The sequence below is a fragment of the Staurois parvus genome, unplaced genomic scaffold, assembly GCF_062004578.1.
Source record: "Staurois parvus isolate SC_StPar_1 unplaced genomic scaffold, SC_StPar_1.0 ptg001454l, whole genome shotgun sequence".
Lineage (NCBI taxonomy): Eukaryota > Metazoa > Chordata > Amphibia > Anura > Ranidae > Staurois > Staurois parvus.
In genome coordinates, this window is record NW_028319250.1 from 316975 (window position 1) to 334230 (window position 17256).

A 17256-nucleotide genomic window follows, 5' to 3' on the forward strand; every position below is an offset into this window, starting at 1 on the left:
CCTCATGCAGGGACACTTACGTCGGATCTCAGCGGTGGCATACTTTGGGATCATAGAATCTATGGTAAGTTCTGGGTGAAGAATACATCCATGTGTGTAGGCATCCATGGGCAGGCTTTCCAGCAGCTCTCGGTATTGGAGGACCCTGGAGTGTAGAAGGCTTCCAGATTCTGGTATCAACTGAGGAATGAGTTCTGAAAACGATAGACAACAACTTGTAAATTTAGACCGTTCACATATTACAAATCTTAGTGGTACCGGCCACTTGGCTCTTCCCCAGCTTACTGACAAGGACTCCTGTGCTTCTTCCATCAAGGTTTCACCTAAGCTTCTCCACCTCCATGTAATCAGTTATCAACTGCCCCTGTTCTATATCCCACTTTAATATGCCCAATGGTCTGCAGAAAATAGTATGACACTCAATCAGCCACTCTCAACTAGGGTTCCTTTTGGGGTTGCTAGGGGTTTGTTGAACTATGGCGGATTGACTTCCCATCTGATAGTTCCCAGGGACAACATCAAATACAGCCAACATATTTGGGGGAAGGACCTTACCCTTCCTCAGGGATAATGACTGGTGTCTCTTTTTTCTACCTATGTTACTGTATAACAAAAATGTAACATATTGCAGCTTACCAATCTTTAGATGTAGAGGCTGCATTAGTTTTCACCTGTTTTTCAGAGTGTTTTCCCTTTATTTGTACCTAGTAATCCTGCCAGTAACATATGGTTATCATTAGTCCCTGTTTGTTAGGGACTGTGCCCATTCTGAGGTGTTTGTCCCTTGCAAACAACACACTCCTGACCCCATGTTTACACTGATGTCCAATGGGCAGGGAGTTTAAACAGAGCAGCCAGCACATTTCAAGTCACCATTATTTTTATCATACCTTTTTTTTTTTTTTTGGTTGCCATATTTGACTTTAAGCCTCTTGCATACAGAAGTAAAAAAAAACACCATTTTTTTTTTTAATTATTTGAATGCTGGTTCACTGTTGTCTAAAAAACATTGCACACACAGATGCGAAAAGATCAGTAATACAGTGATGAGTGTACGGCCATAAAATAAAAGTAGAACATTTTTACATTTGAGTGCAGAAATTTACATGACAACTAGAAAAGGATGAAGAAGAGTTTTACACATGGATACGTATATACATATTTATTCAAGGTCTTTACAGAATACTCCCACCGTATGTCAGGATCCTCATCAATCTCCCTTACATGAGGGTTCCATTCAGTGTCCCCTTTATATCAGGGTCCTTTTAGGGTATATTTAGGCATGTGTCTAAATCTCCCTTTTCTCTGAAGCCTGATACACACTTCAGAGGCTACTGACAGGCGGTGAGGAAGTGATGCGCCGCCATCTCACTACATGTTTTAACCCCATTTTTGCCAATCAAAGTGCCAGCGTTTGTGGCGCTTCCCCATTGACTTTAACATGTAGTGTTTAGCATGTTTTTCACCCGCATGTAAACATCCCTGTCCACTGCCTATTGCAGCATAAAGGGAGTTAGTTGAGGGGCTGCAAAAACACAACCCAACCGCAATTCCAAATGAGGCATTAATCTCCAGGGTCCACATCAGACTCACACTTACACTGGTGTCCCTGTCAGTGTCCCCCTTACATCGGGGTCTCCATCAGAGTCACTATTAGAATGCCCACTTACTTCAGGGTCCTCTTCATGTCACAGTCCACATTAGACTCTCAGATTACATCAGAATCCACATTAGAGTCCTCATCAGAATGCCCACTTCGTTCAGGGACCTCTTTATGTCACAGTCCACATCACACTCCCACCTTATGTAAGGGTCCCCATCAGTGTCCCCTTTACATTGCAGTTCCCATCAGAATGCCCCCTTACTTCAAGGTCCTCTTCATGTCAGAGACCACATCGGAATCCCACCTTACACCAGTGTCCCCATCAGAGCCCTCCATACACCAGTGTCCCCATCAGAGCCCTCCATACATCAGGGTCCCCATCAGAGCCCTCCATACATCAGGGTCCCCATCAGAGCCCTCCATACACCATTGTCCCCATCAGAGCCCTCCATACATAAGGCTCCCCATCAGAGCCCTCCATACACCAGTGTCCCCATCAGAGCCCTCCAAATATCAGGGTCCCCATCAGATCCCGCCATACATCAGTGTCCCCATCAGAGCCCTCCATACATCAGGGTCCCCATCAGAGCCCTCCATACATCAGGGTCCCCATCCGTGGGGAGACTGTGCACACCAGCAGAAGACCAGATACAATCTTGTAGCAGACCACATGTGGCCCGAGGGCCATAGTTTGAAAACCCGGATCTAAATCTGCAGACCCATGGGTGTCTAAAGTGGCACACAGCTTCAGTGGCTGAGAGGGCAGATGGAACAAATAAGGGAACATCTACAATATTGTTTTCCATGAGGGATTAGAATGTTAGGATCAGTCAGGAAATTGGTTTATATTTATATTAATTCAATTCAATTAAATTAAATTTTAAAATGTGATATCCTGTATGTATTTTTTGTCTTCCATGTGACCATAATACAAGGTCCTCCTTTAAACAGGCAACTGCCTTTGATATTTACAAGTGTTACCTTCCTCCTTCTCACCCCTCACCATGGTTAGTGGAGCAGACAGGTGGCCATAATTTAGGCCTTTACCAGCCTTAACAGCTGGCTGCTCGCAGATGGCATTTAAAAAGCAAATTACAGTGTGATCAGAGGCTCCGCCGTAGCCGCCAACAATCCCAGGAAGGCACATAAAGCACGCCGGTTTAAGATACGCACTTTGATTGTGTTGTGGGAAGGTGATTAACGTATATTAGATGACTATTTAGATGGGATCGCCCATTAGATACATATGAGCTAGGCATTTAACAGCCAGAAAGTAATGTATAGGAAGTTGGGTAACAAGCCCTGTGTTGGCTGATAACAGTCAACAGAGTCAAAGAGCAAACGAAAGTCAACAGCTCATGGGATTTCTGGGAGGAGGTTTTTGCACTTATCAGATATCAGGTATAATAAACAGACCCCACACGGGCACTTACAATCATTAGTAGGGTTCACATACATTTTCATTTTAGATTTGGATTGGAGTCTACTTTTAAATATTTTAGGCTTTTTGTTTTCCATGCCTCTGTTCTGAGCTGCACTGGCATCTGCCATCTCCTTGTAGAGGGATGCCATGTGTTTCTAGTTAAAAAAAAAAACTATGATTGAATCCTTTAATATCCATAAAAATGTCAAGTTTGTACACTATTCACTTTTCAAAAATGATGGGGGGTAGGTTGCACCTCTTCAGGACCTGGGTGCTGGTGCACAGCACAGAAATTTTAGTACCAATTTACCTCCTACAAAATTGCTTTCCACATAGTCAATGATCTGGTTGTAGTCGCTGATGATGTGATCCCCGTGAATGACCACCGGTACCTCCTCCCCGAGGTTCAGACGCATAAACCATGGCTCTTTCTGCTCTGCCAGGGGTAGGCTCACATCGCGCTCCTCACAAGGCAACCCCTTCTCCGCGATCACCAGGCGAATCTAGAACACGTACAGAGAAAACTGTCATTTAAGTGGGAGGTACAGGAATTTTTTTTTGTTACACACATGATCTGTTATCTGCTTTTCAACAATATTCAATAGTCCTTTGCTGATCCTTCCCATAGTGCAAACCTATGAGTTGGCTGACCAGTAGAAAACCATGCACTCCCTGTGTGGCTGATATCTGTTATAGTAAATATAGGGGCTGATCTTTTTTGGATAATGCCTGTTGTCTTGCTGTTTTGCTGGCTCTCTGACTTTAGTATGTTTTTGAGTTGTTGACACAGAACAAGCATACGAATAAAGACAATGAGAAGCCCTTATCTGCATACTTCTATTAGGTCAGCGACTCACAGTGCTGAAGATAAAAGCCAGGCAACTAACATTTTCTGATGGAGAGGTCAGCAATGGTATCCTCCATGTTTCATATCAGCGTTACTTTGAAGGCATTATATACTGTACTTCAAATGTGTTTTTGTTGTTTTATTTAGGTGTTAGTGTAGGTCACTTACATGTGTTGGCACTGCCTCGTAATGATGAGCTCGTGTAGTTTGGCTGCAGTTTGTAGTGTCATAGCTTATCAATTCCTCTATGTCCATGTATTCATTCATCTAGCTTGTCCTCATTCACCAAAGGGGCAAGAAAACTTCTGGGTCACACAGTGTCCAATCCATACCTTGCCATACCTCTGTGTTGTATCACAAATGTGGGAGTACTAATGTGGTGAAAACACAATCTGCCTGATTGGGTCTGTCTCAGATCAGATTGCTGTTTAGCTCCCACCCAGGGGTGGACTGACAACTCATGGGGCCCCCGGGCAATAGGGGATTATGGGGCCCCTGTGTCCTTGCCCAAACTCTAAAAAGCCTATGAAAAAGGTCCCAGGGGCATCTCATGGGGCCCCCTACTGGCCCCGGGCCCTCGGGCAGTGCCCGAGTTTCCAAATGGTCAGTCCGCCCCTGCTCCCACCTCCACCAGCACTAAACTGAGAGGCTCAGGGATTGTGGGATATAGTTGTGCTGGAACGTTTGCATACACTGGCAGAAATCATAAAATTTTGGCATTTATATTGAAAATATGACGGATCAGGGGTGGACTGACCATTTGGGAACTCAGGCACTGCCCGAAGGCCCGGGGTCAGTAGGTTGCCCCATGAGATGCCCCTGGTACCTTTCATAGGCTTTTTTGGGTGTGGTTTGAGTGTGGGTGAGGACACAGGGGCCCCATGATCCCCTATTGCCTGGGGGCCCCATGAGTTCTCAGTCTGCCCCTGTGACTGATCCACAGGTTAAGGTGGCATTGGCACAACAAGGGCTTCTTTCTGGCAACTTGACCATACAGCTCATTTTTGTTTAAGAATTGTTGAATTGTGCTCTTTAACCACTTGTCCTCCGTAGGATTTATATCCTGAGGAAGGGGGACCTGACCAGGCCATTTTTTGCATTACGGCACTGTGTTACTTTAACTGACAATTGCGAGGTCATGCAACGCTGCACCCAAATTAAATTTACATCCTTTTTTCCCCATTGATTGAGCTTTCTTTCGGTGGTATTTGATTGCCTGTGTGTTTTTATTTTTTGCGCTATAAAAAAAAAAAAGCCCGACAATTTTGAGAAAAAACAATATTTTTGACTTTTGCTATTAAACATGTCTAGTGAAAAAAAATGTAAAAATCAAATTTAGTCATAAATTTAGGCCAAAATGTATTCTGCAACATGTTTTTGCAAAAAAAAAATCCCAATATGTGTAAATGAATTGCTTTATGTGAAGTTATTACGTTTAGAAATGACGGTATATATACTGTTTTTTTTTATTACTAGTAATGGCGGCGATTAGTGACTTATAGCAGGACTGCGGCGCACATTGACACTGGAGGAAACTGACTTGGTGTCACTGACATCCCCAATGGCACCAATAGAGTGATCAGTGCTAAAAAAAAAAAAGCACTGACACTGTACTAATGACACTGGGCAGGAAGGGGTTAACATGAGGGTAACAATCAAAGGGTTAACTGCGGTCAAGGAGTGTATTACTATGAGGCAGTGTCAGTGTGCTTCACTGCAAGCACACTGCTTTGGATGGCTGTGCTGTGCAGCCCATTCATAATAAATGGGTTAGTGAACGTCTCGGCACATGAAAATGTGCATTATCTGCTGCATACAAAATGTGAATGAGTGTATAAATGGGCACTAAGCACATGAGACCACCTGGGAGTGATGGTAGGCTTTAGGACTCTGATTAAGTCACCAGTCACAGCGCTGTGATTTAAAAGTGCACAATTCAGCATACTTTCCTAGATTGTAAGCTCCAAGGAGCAGGGCCCTCCTAACCCTCTTGTATTGAACTGTATTGTTGCTGTATTGTCTCCCGTTATATAGTAAAGCGCTGAGCAAACTGTTGGCTTCATATAAATCCTGTATTATAATAACAATAATAATAATTTCAGGTGCGATTTCTGAAGACTTTATTGCTACCTGTGAAGATTTTCAACAATTTCTTGCAATGTGCAGTGCGATTTCCATTATATTCTATGTATATGAAATCACAACAAAACTGCAGAAAAAGTCATGTGAGAACTACTTTAGAAATGGCGCTACAGCAAATCGCACTTGTTAAGAGACTCACATTCATTAGATGCGATTTCCAACACCTGAACGCAAGTGTACAATCCAAACGCACACGTTCCTTTGTTAAAAATGGCTGTGTGTATAATTGGGTGCTGCAGCGACCGTCCTCTGGAACCGAACAGAATCAGCGAGGGAGAATGTCACCAGCACACCGAAGATCACCAATATGGGTCCAAGGGTTTTAATGAACGATCACATAGTTACAGCAAGGCAACGTTTCGGAGTCTCGCAGGACCCCTCATCAGGCATGTGACCAGCAAGGAAGAATGTCAGCAGCACACCGATGATCACCAATACGGGTCCAAAAGTTTTAATGGAATGATCACATAGTTACAGCAAGGCAACGTTTCGGAGTCTCGCAGGACCCCTCATCAGGCATGTGACCAGCAAGGAAGAATGTCACCAGCACACCGAGGATCACCAATATGGGTCCAAAAGTTTTAATGGAATGATCACATAGTTACAGCAAGGCAACGTTTCGGAGTCTCGCAGGACCCCTTCATCATGCATGTGACCGCCTGAAGTCGCATCGGTATGACTGAGCAGTATAGCTCAGAGATTGCTCAGGTGGTGATAATGAAGTCTGATCCTCCATTCAGAGGTCAGTGTGAGGGAGGACATGAGACGACACACAGCAGGGAATGGTAAGAATCTACAAATGTGTGATAAACTCCTTCCAATGGATGTACATCACCCAGACGGGAGGGTTCTCTCCTCTACACAGGTGGAGTCACACATTCACAAAGAGTCCAGGCTGATGCCCCCCATCCCCTCCGGCTCCTCTCTTTCCTGTGGATAATATCATTGGGTCTCTGTTCCATTCTGCGGCAGGCAATATACATTTTCTCTGGAGATTTATCTTGTCCTGCCTTGTCTATCGCTTTTAAGCCTGAGCTTATTGGATTTATGGTTTATTATAGCAGGCAATTTGGCAGAGGTAGCGGGAAGCGGGGCCGCTTCTGATACTCAGGGCACGGTGGCCTGTTTCTGCAGAGTAATACGTCGTCTGATGGTTTGTGGAAGTTCTACGGCTCATTTCTCTTCTTAAAGTGAAGCTGTCACAAATCTGCGCCATTCCAATGGAGCGTATGATGACAGGCTACATCATCGGAGGCTGCCTTAAATGAAAACCACATGGCAGGATGGTCAGAAGATCTGGAAGTTAGGTGCCAATCTTCACTTTTCCGGTGCCACAGGTGGATCTACTGGGGCACACTGTGCAACTGGACAAGGGCCCTCTGGGGTCCATTTGTACTGTCTATACATAGTGAAATAGGTGTCCTGTGTTCTTGGGTAGTAATTGAAGGAGGGCCATCCCAACCTTAGAGGCCTTTGGTGATTATGTCCACCTCTGCTTCTCCCCAGGTCCCATTTAAACTATGCATTGCATAAGGACTCATTCACACCAGCTCACATGCTAAAATGAGCCGCGTTAGTATGCAGGCTGGTGACTGTTAAGTACGGGAGGTGTCTTGTGTTATTACAACGCAAAGCACTCTTTTAACTTGATTAAAATGGTGTTTCATTCATTTCCATGCGTTGACCACTAGTGACATGAAGTGGGCTCCAGTGTGTGGAGGAAAACATGGCATGTCTACATTTTTAAGCCACGCACTGCAACTCATCTCAAGGCAGCCTTGTGGTGTGAACAGGACACATAGAAAACAATTGTTTCTGTACTGCCTAGCAGTGAGTCTGCTTTCATCCATGAAGACTACATAGGTCACTGCATATGGTGTGAATGAGCCCTTAAACAGTAACTCCACTTTTGGACTATGTTGCACCCATATTTAGGGTGTAACATTTTGCCAAGAAGACCTCCAACCCCCAGAAGGTCCCCCCTACAATGATTGGAGGTTTTCTCCCTGCAGCAGCTGTTAGAATTTAAATTGTCACGTCTTTGTGGGGCTCCACAGATATGTGAATGAACGAACTACAAGTCCTGTCTGCCACTGTGGCAAATTGATTTATAATTCTCAATGGAATACAAGTGCAGTGATCACAGCACTCAGTCCTATTAAAACTTCCTTTAGCTCTCCTACTGAAAGCCCATGCCTCATTCATGGCCGGATCTAGGGGGTGCTGGGGTGGGCTACGTCTCCCTAGATTTTAGTTGAGCTCCCCCCAAGTTCTCTGAGAGCGCATCCATTGATCTATGAGTCAGTCTCATTGGGGCGATTTATGTAAGGGAGCATTCTGATGCAGACAGTTGATGTAAGGGGGCACTCTAATTGTGAGAATCCATTTAAGCAGCACTCTGATGGGGACACCTAATATAAAGGGGCACTCTGATTCAGACACCTAAAGTAAGGGGGCTCTCTGTTGGGGTAACTGATCTAATGTAAGGGGGCACTGTGATGAGAACAGTTAATATAAGGGGGCAATCTGATGAGAAAAGTTGATGTAAAGGGGCTCTCTGATGGGGACACCTGATGTAAGGGGGCATTCTGATGAGAACAGTTGATGTAGGGGGCTATGTGAGGGGGCACTCTGCTGGTGACAGCTGATGTGAGGGGGGGCACTCTGATTGGGAACAACTGTAATGAGGGGGCACTCTGATGGGGACACCTGATGTGAAGGGGGGCACTCTGATGGGGACACCTGATGTGAGGGGGCACACTGATGGGGACACCTGATATAAAGGGGCACTCTGATTCAGACACTTAAAATAAGGGGGCACTCTGTTGAGGTAACTGATCTAATGTAAGGGGGCACTGTGATGAGAACAGTTGATATAAGGGGGCAATCTGATGAGAAAAGTTGATCAAGGGGGCCATGTGATGGGGACAGCTGATGTAATGGGACACTGATTGCGACAGCTGATGTGATGGGGACACCTTATGTGAGGGGGCACTCTGATGGGGACACCTGATGTGAGGGGGCACTCTGATGGGAACACCTTATGGGAGGGGGTACTCTGATGGGGACACCTTATGGGAGGGGGCACTCTGATGGGGACACCTTATGGGAGGGGGAACTCTGATGGGGACATCTGATGCAAGGGGGCACTCTGATGGGGACACCTAATGCGAGGGGGAACTCTGATGGGGACACCTGATGTGAGGGGGCACTCTGATGGGGAAACCTTATGGGAGGGGGCACTCTGATGGGGACACCTTATGGGAGGGGGAACTCTGATGGGGACACCCAATGCGAGGGGGCACTCTGATGGGGAAACCTTATGGGAGGGGGCACTCTGATGGGGACACCTTATGGGAGGGGGAACTCTGATGGGGACACCTTATGGGAGGGGGCACTCTGATGGGGACACCTTATGGGAGGGGGCACTCTGATGGGGACACCTTATGGGAGGGGGAACTCTGATGGGGACACCCAATGCGAGGGGGCACTCTGATGGGGACACCTGATGCGAGGTGGAACTCTGATGGGGACATCTGATGCAAGGGGGCACTCTGATGGGGACACTTGATGTGAGGGGGCACTCTGATGGGGACACCTGATGTGAGGGGGCACTCTGATGGGGACAGCTGATGTGAGGGGGAACATCTGATGCAAGGGGGCACTCTGATGGGAACACTTGATGTGAGGGAGCACTCTGATGGGGACACCTAATGTGAGGGGGCACTCTGATGGGGACACCTGATGTGAGGGAGAACATCTGATGGGGACACCTTATGGGAGGGGGCATTCTGATGGGGACACCTGATGTGAGGGGGAACTCTGATGGGGACATCTGATGTAAGGGGATGCAGGTTCTGTTTGTTCTTGTTTGTTTTTCACCCCAATCTTATGACAGCCTGATAGCGTTTCACAGGTCTTGACTCCATGTGACAGACTGTCAGTGATTCACACATAGTGTTGACATGGTGCCCCCTGACGTTTCTTTACTACACTATCAGATCAGGCTAGATCTGGCCTATACCTCATTACGGACCAGGAACTGGAGGAAGAATCTGCCGAAGCCTGGCAGTGCACCCACCATCCACTAATCATGACTGCAATGCTTTGCAGGCTCACTTGCAAAATATTAATAAATACACAATCTTCCTGCAAATATATGTGTATTTATTACCGTTAATATTATTATTATTATTACAAAAGGTGGCCGTTATGATAGTCTATTCCTCCTGAATGAGTGGGCAGCATATCCTATATGCACCTAACATGCACCTGACCTTTTTCTTGTCTCCATTCCCAACACAGGACTGATCGTGCATTGCAGTATTGTATAGTAAAACACACAGTTACCACAACACTCCAGAGGGAAAGAACCAGCAATAGGAGACAGGCCAAGCCCAGCTTTTACAGGAAAGGATGAGTTTAGTGTATATAACCTCAGCTGCCTATTTTCTGAATCTACCTCCTTGTGATATGAGATTTTTTATTGAAGTAACCTTTCCTTCCATTTTAGCAGATACTCCATATGAAACCGCATTCATAAGCACCTGTCATGGATATAAAGTGGAGGCTGACATTTGGTGACTGCGATAACATTTAGATAATCCATTCACACTGATGTCTTTGTGGAACGTATATTATCCCATCAACTCAAGTTTCGTTATGAGGGATATGTCATTTTTTTAAGTCATCCAGATAATATCAAAAGCTAATATCACAGCTGGAAATAAATTTACGTGTCTCTGCCTCCTAGCAGCACTAGGTTATGCATACAACGGTCTGCATTTTACAGCCCATTCATAAAATGTACTCCACAGCATGCATAACCAAGTGAAGTATAATGGGGATTGGATATCAATGTTTAGGTTGCGGTACCCTACCCAGTCTTCCCTGCTTCACACAGCAGAGAGAGATCCTTGATTGGAGGAGTGATGGTCTTGTCACCTGGTGACGTTACCAGACTCTCCTCACAGCAAATGTACCTCTAAATGTATTTTCTAATGTGGCTTATGAGTATCAATCTACTTTATATTAGCTTCCCATATTCCCCTGTACACCACAGCACAGGGAAGGAATGCAGCAGGGTAACACAATCAGGGCTCCATTACACTGCCCAGTGCCATGTAACACTGTAGGCTTACAGACAGGAGAGAGCAGAGTGATGACTCCACCAGTGTTCTGCTAATCCATCATAAATCAGCAGCCTGGGATTGTGGAGAGGGCAGTAGGCTGTATTGCCTGGAGTCTGCCTGTCATGAGAGAAGTATGGTGGCCTCCATTCCTGGTCTCTTAAAAATGTTGGCTATGTGGCTTCAGTACTTCTAAATCACAGACCTGAACCATGCACAATGTACCAGAGCCATGTCTTGTGCAGTGTATTCTTCTTCCCAGACCACAATCCTCATTGCACCAAGTGCACCTGCACGGTGAGAACTTATGACGTTGTATGGGCAATCCCAGGATGTATCTCCAGCATCTAGGATGGTCACATATGAGAAGAAGGAAAGATTGCACAGGACATGGCTGTAGTACAGAGGTAAGCTGGGGTGGGGGTGTTAGGTCAGGAGGGGTGTATGGGGTGCATTACAGCAATTTAGTATAAAAGTACAAATGTTCCCTTAAAGCAGGCCATACAGAAGTGGAATTTCATTAGATATCTTCCATTTTATTAAATTTTCTAATGACCTTTGGGGTCAAATCGACATTTGTTTTTGGCTGCAGCGACAAGAAGATTTGAAGGAGCCGGATGCCGATTTTTTGTCGAATGAACAAATTGCTTACAATGAATGTGGCTTTCAGTCGGGAACGTCCATTCATTCCAAAATTGAGTGTTAAAAGCAAACTACATTTTAAAGTATTTTTGAATGACATTTTTCAAATAGTCAAATGTTCTTGTTTTCACATATGTTTGAAAATCTAATGTATGGCTAGCTTACGCCTGCTTATAAACTTCCCCTTCCACCCATTGGTTTGCAGAGCAAACACACCCATAGTAGGTCTGCTTCAGTTTTAGGGCCCATTCACACTTGCAAGGTAAAGCTCATTTATATTTGTGGGCAGGACCTATTGTGCCCATTCATTAAGGGTACCTTTGCCTGAAGGCGCACTCATCAGTGCCAAGGACCAGGCGGGACTACGGTCATGTGGACAGTCTAACATTAAAGAGGTAGTAAAGTCTTTTTTTCTCTTGTACCTACAGGTAAGCTTATAATAAGGTAGGTACAGTAAATATCTGCTAAATGTGCACCGTTTACGAGATATTTACTTTACCAGCGCATGTGATGTCACCGGCGCATGTGCACTGTGTTCTCAATGGACAGAGTGCCATCCATTGAGAGAGCTGTGCCATGGCTGAGACTCAGCCCCCCCCCCCCTTCCAATTTATATTGCAGGTGGGATGGCTGAACCCCAAAAAGCCAACACTCCGGGATGGTACATATTAACACCTTCTCATCCCAGCCTGAGCCAGTGCCTAACTTTCTTAGCAGATCCCAACCTACCTGCATATTGACCAAGGCCCAAGTGTAGAAAAAAATTGGTTCTGCTCTGCACCACATTCTGGTGTGCTGTGATACAGACGTGTTATAGAGATGCATTGGGGTGTCATTCAAATTGTTTTGCACTGCCATAATGAATGACCGTGCAACTAATTGCAACCTGCTTGGTGTGCCATTGCCTCTTACGGCTTGGTGTGCCATTGCCTATTACGGCTTGGTGTGCCATTGCCTATTGTGGCTTGGTGTGCCATTGCCTATTGCGGCTTGGTGTGCCATTGCCTATTACGGCTTGGTGTGCCATTGCCTATTACGGCTTGGTGTGCCATTGCCTACTGCGGCTTGGTGTGCCATTGCCTACTGCGGCTTGGTGTGCCATTGCCTAGTGTGGCTTGGTGTGCCATTGCCTATTGCGGCTTGGTGTGCCATTGCCTACTGCGGCTTGGTGTGCCATTGCCTACTGCGGCTTGGTGTGCCATTGCCTATTGCGGCTTGGTGCCATTGCCTATTGCGGCTTGGTGTGCCATTGCCTACTGCGGCTTGGTGTGCCATTGCCTACTGCGGCTTGGTGTGCCATTGCCTATTGCGGCTTGGTGTGCCATTGCCTACTGCGGCTTGGTGTGCCATTGCCTACTGCGGCTTGGTGTGCCATTGCCTACTGCGGCTTGGTGTGCCATTGCCTATTACGGCTTGGTGTGCCATTGCCTATTGCGGCTTGGTGTGCCATTGCCTATTGCGGCTTGGTGTGCCATTGCCTACTGCGGCTTGGTGTGCCATTGCCTACTGCGGCTTGGTGTGCCATTGCCTATTGCGGCTTGGTGTGCCATTGCCTACTGCGGCTTGGTGTGCCATTGCCTACTGCGGCTTGGTGTGCCATTGCCTACTGCGGCTTGGTGTGCCATTGCCTACTGCGGCTTGGTGTGCCATTGCCTACTGCGGCTTGGTGTGCCATTGCCTATTGCGGCTTGGTGTGCCATTGCCTACTGCGGCTTGGTGTGCCATTGCCTATTACGGCTTGGTGTGCCATTGCCTATTGCGGCTTGGTGTGCCATTGCCTACTACGGCTTGGTGTGCCATTGCCTACTGCGGCTTGGTGTGCCATTGCCTACTGCGGCTTGGTGTGCCATTGCCTACTGCGGCTTGGTGTGCCATTGCCTATTGTGGCTTGGTGTGCCATTGCCTACTGCGGCTTGGTGTGCCATTGCCTATTGTGGCTTGGTGTGCCATTGCCTATTGTGGCTTGGTGTGCCATTGCCTATTGCGGCTTGGTGTGCCATTGCCTATTGTGGCTTGGTGTGCCATTGCCTATTGCGGCTTGGTGTGCTACTGCCTTACCTTAACAGGAAACCAGGAAGCAGAAACTTGATATAAAGGCAGTTACAGGTAATCATACTAGCTTTACTAAAAAGATTTTGTGACCTCATCGGGAATAAATAAGAGAACTAAATGGTGGTTGGATGTATTTAGCTAGAGGTGTTCTTTGACTAAAATGGTTCTGGCTTATTAAATCCAGGTAAGACCAACCACAGACTCAGTATAATTTGTCTGCTCTATGTCGGTTACCATCCCACTCCCTAGACCAAAGCATCATCAAGACCCTGGCAGTAATGGAACTGCTATCGACTGGCCACATAAAATCCTAATAGCGCCAATCCCGTGGTGGTCTTCTATTAATGGGTATTAAACAAAGCAGCTTCATTGATCTCTGTACCAAAATAGGCGTGGGCCTCTGAAATATGCAGCTTTTAGAATTGACTCAACAGTGATGAAACAATCGGCATCAAGAGGCTGAATCTATTTATACAAAGCTGAAGGTTGACAATGCTGTAATTAAGAGATCTTTTAATCTGCACATTAAATTGATACCAAGAGGGAAAATGAAATATCTGCCAGTGCTGGCGTATCTTTATTGCTGCACTGGGACATCAGGCCTCATTGTGAAAGTCAGACAAGCGTTGTCTATATCAGCCAATAGGAAGCTTCCTTTATTTCACCGTCTGCAGTATAGAAGAATTTAAATAATTGGATTTGGAATTCCTGTTGATCCTGCTAAAACCCAATGCCCTTGTAACTGTCTCTGTATTAAACTAATATTTCAGCTTTCCTAGCTATTTTCTGTAAACTACAGGACACTCAACCCCCCCCCCCCTTTGGTTTCCCAGCAGAAGGAAAGCCTTCTCTAGGTAGCGAACAGGCCTTGACAGAATAAGAATTCTTCTCTAGATACTTCTCCACAATTCCCACAATGCAGCTTTACAGAATAGTCTAACAAACTCTTGGACCACACTCACCTCTTGGTGTACCTCCTTCTACGTTAGGGTTGCCACCTCATCCCTTTAAAACCGAACACATATTAAATACACAGGTTCTGAGGCAGATTTAATGCAGATAAGGCGCTAAGTAAGTGTAATTGCCACCTTCATCAACCACAGAACCTGTGTAATTAATATATGTTTGGTTCTAAAGGGATGAGGTAGCAACCCTATTCTACATGCTTTCCATGCTATGGACAGGACATCACTAGTGTGCATGCAGCTGAGCTCTCCCTTAGTGTCCATCCAGATTGTCATGGACAAGACATTGTTACGCCTCGTGTAGCTGAACTCTTCCACAGTATATTTCTGGATTTTCATGGACAGGACATCTAGGCCTTAAGCAACTGTAGCACCCTCTAGTGTGCTACTAGAATAGTGTAGGCAAATTTAAATGTGTATGACTCATGGTAACTGTGTGAGCCTGTAATTGAGTTAGGTTAGTGCAGGTCAGGCTGGGTGACTTAACAGGTTGGGATTGTATCAACTCCACCTGGCTCTGGAGAAATATAGTAACTTCCAGAAGCCAGTGGGTGGAAGGGGTGGAGAACTAATCTGCATGTCTATGGGAGTTTAACCAATCCTAGATTTGGAGGCCCTGGTAGAGTGGTAGACCAACCCATAAATATGGGAGAGTCAGGCTGGCATGGGAGTCGGGGGAAGATGGAGTGCTGAGGAGGCTGTCAGTGGCTGGGGAGTGGTCCCTTTGGTGTAGGGGGGATGGCCTTCAGGGTGGCTCAGGAGGGTCCATTCAGCAGTATGGCATGAAGAGGGTCAAGGCTTGGAAGCAGTGGGAGCAAGGAGGACAGAGTGAATACATCAGCACACCCAAGCTCATGGATTGTTTACTGACTTTGGATGGAAGTGTGGAAAATGTGTGTTGCCTGGCTGTGTGCAGCTTAGGGGGACCTAGAAACACAGCGACCCTTAAGAGGGTAGTGCTACACAACTAAGTGTCTATTCAGATTGTCATGGACAGGATATCACTAAGCCTCATGCAGCTGAACTCTTCCGCAGCGCCATTCCAAATTGTCATGGACTGTACACCATTAGGACTCATTCAGCTGAGCCCTTCCCTAGTGCCTCTCCATATTGTCATAGACTGGATGTAACTAGGCCCTTGCAGGTGAGCTCTTCACTCATGCTTCTCCAGGCTGTCATAGACCAGAAATCACTAAGCCTGATGCAACTGAGCCCTCCCCTAATACCTCTCCAGATTGTCATGGACAAAACATCACTAGGCCCATTGCAGCTGAGCTCTTCCCTGGTGCCTCTCCAATTGTCATGAAACTGGACATCACTAGGCCTCATGCAGCATAACTCTCCCATAGCATCCCTTTAGATAGTCATGGACAGGACATTACTAAGATTCATGCATCTGAGCTCGCCCCTAGTGCCTCTCCAGATTGTCATAAACAGGACATTACTAGGCCTTTTGTAGCTGAGCTCTTCCCTAGTGCCTCACTAGATTGTCATGGACTGGACATCACTAGTCCTTATGCAGCTCAACCTCTCCCAGTACCTTTTTACATTGTCATGGAACTAGGCATCACTAGGTCTCATGCAGCTGAACTCTCCCATATTACCTCTCTAGTTTGTCATGGACAGAAGATCACTGGGCCTCATAAAGCTGATATTTCCTTAAGTGCTACGATTTTCTTAGGCCTTATGCAGTTGAGTACTCCCTACTGACCTGCAGATTGTCATGAATAGTACCGCACTAGGCTGCATATGCACTATATTACCCAAAGTATTTGGACGCCTGTCTTTACATGCACATGAACTTTAATGGCATCCCACTCTTAGTCCGTAGGGTTCAATATTGAGTTGGCCCACCCTTTGCAGCTATAACAGCTTCAACTCTTCTGGGAAGGCTGTCCACAAGGTTTGGGAGGGTGTCTATGGGAAGGTTGGACCATTCTTCCAGAAGTGCAATTGTGAGGTCAGGTACTGATGTCGGCCTGGCTCGCTGTCTCCGCTCTAATTCATCCCAAAGGTGTTCTGTTGAGCTGAGGTCAGGACTCTTTGCAGGCCAGTCAAGTTCCTCCACCCCAAACTCACTCATCCATGTTTTTATGAACCATTCTTTGCGCAATGGTGTGCAGTCATGTTGGAACAGGAAGGGGCCATCCCCAAACTGTTCCCACAAAGTTGGGACCATGAAATTGTCCAAAATGTCTTGGTATGCTGACGCCTTAAGAGTTCCCTTCACTGGAACTATGGGGCCAACCCAACCCCTGAAAAACATCCCCAGACCACAATCCCCCTCCACCAAACTTTGCACTTGTCACAATGCAGTCAGGCAAGTACCGTTCTGGCAAACCCAGACCCGTCCATCAGATTGCCAGATAGAGAAACGTGATTTGTCACTCCAGAAACACGTCTCCACTGCTCTAGAGTACAGTGGCGGCGTGCTTTACACTACTGCATCTGAT

At 46.2% G+C, this 17256-nt stretch overlaps 1 protein-coding gene across 1 annotated transcript in view; it reads right to left on the reverse strand.

Moving 5' to 3' along the window:
• Window positions 1–17256, reverse strand: part of GDAP1L1 (ganglioside induced differentiation associated protein 1 like 1) — a 44204-nt gene that overhangs the window by 16015 nt on the left and 10933 nt on the right. Inside the window, exons 2-3 of the mRNA XM_089662294.1 lie at window positions 3337–3529; window positions 21–194 (exon numbers count right to left, since the gene is read on the reverse strand). Of these exons, the coding sequence (XP_089518420.1) occupies window positions 21–194; window positions 3337–3529 (367 nt within the window). The remainder of the gene's footprint in view (window positions 1–20; window positions 195–3336; window positions 3530–17256) is intronic.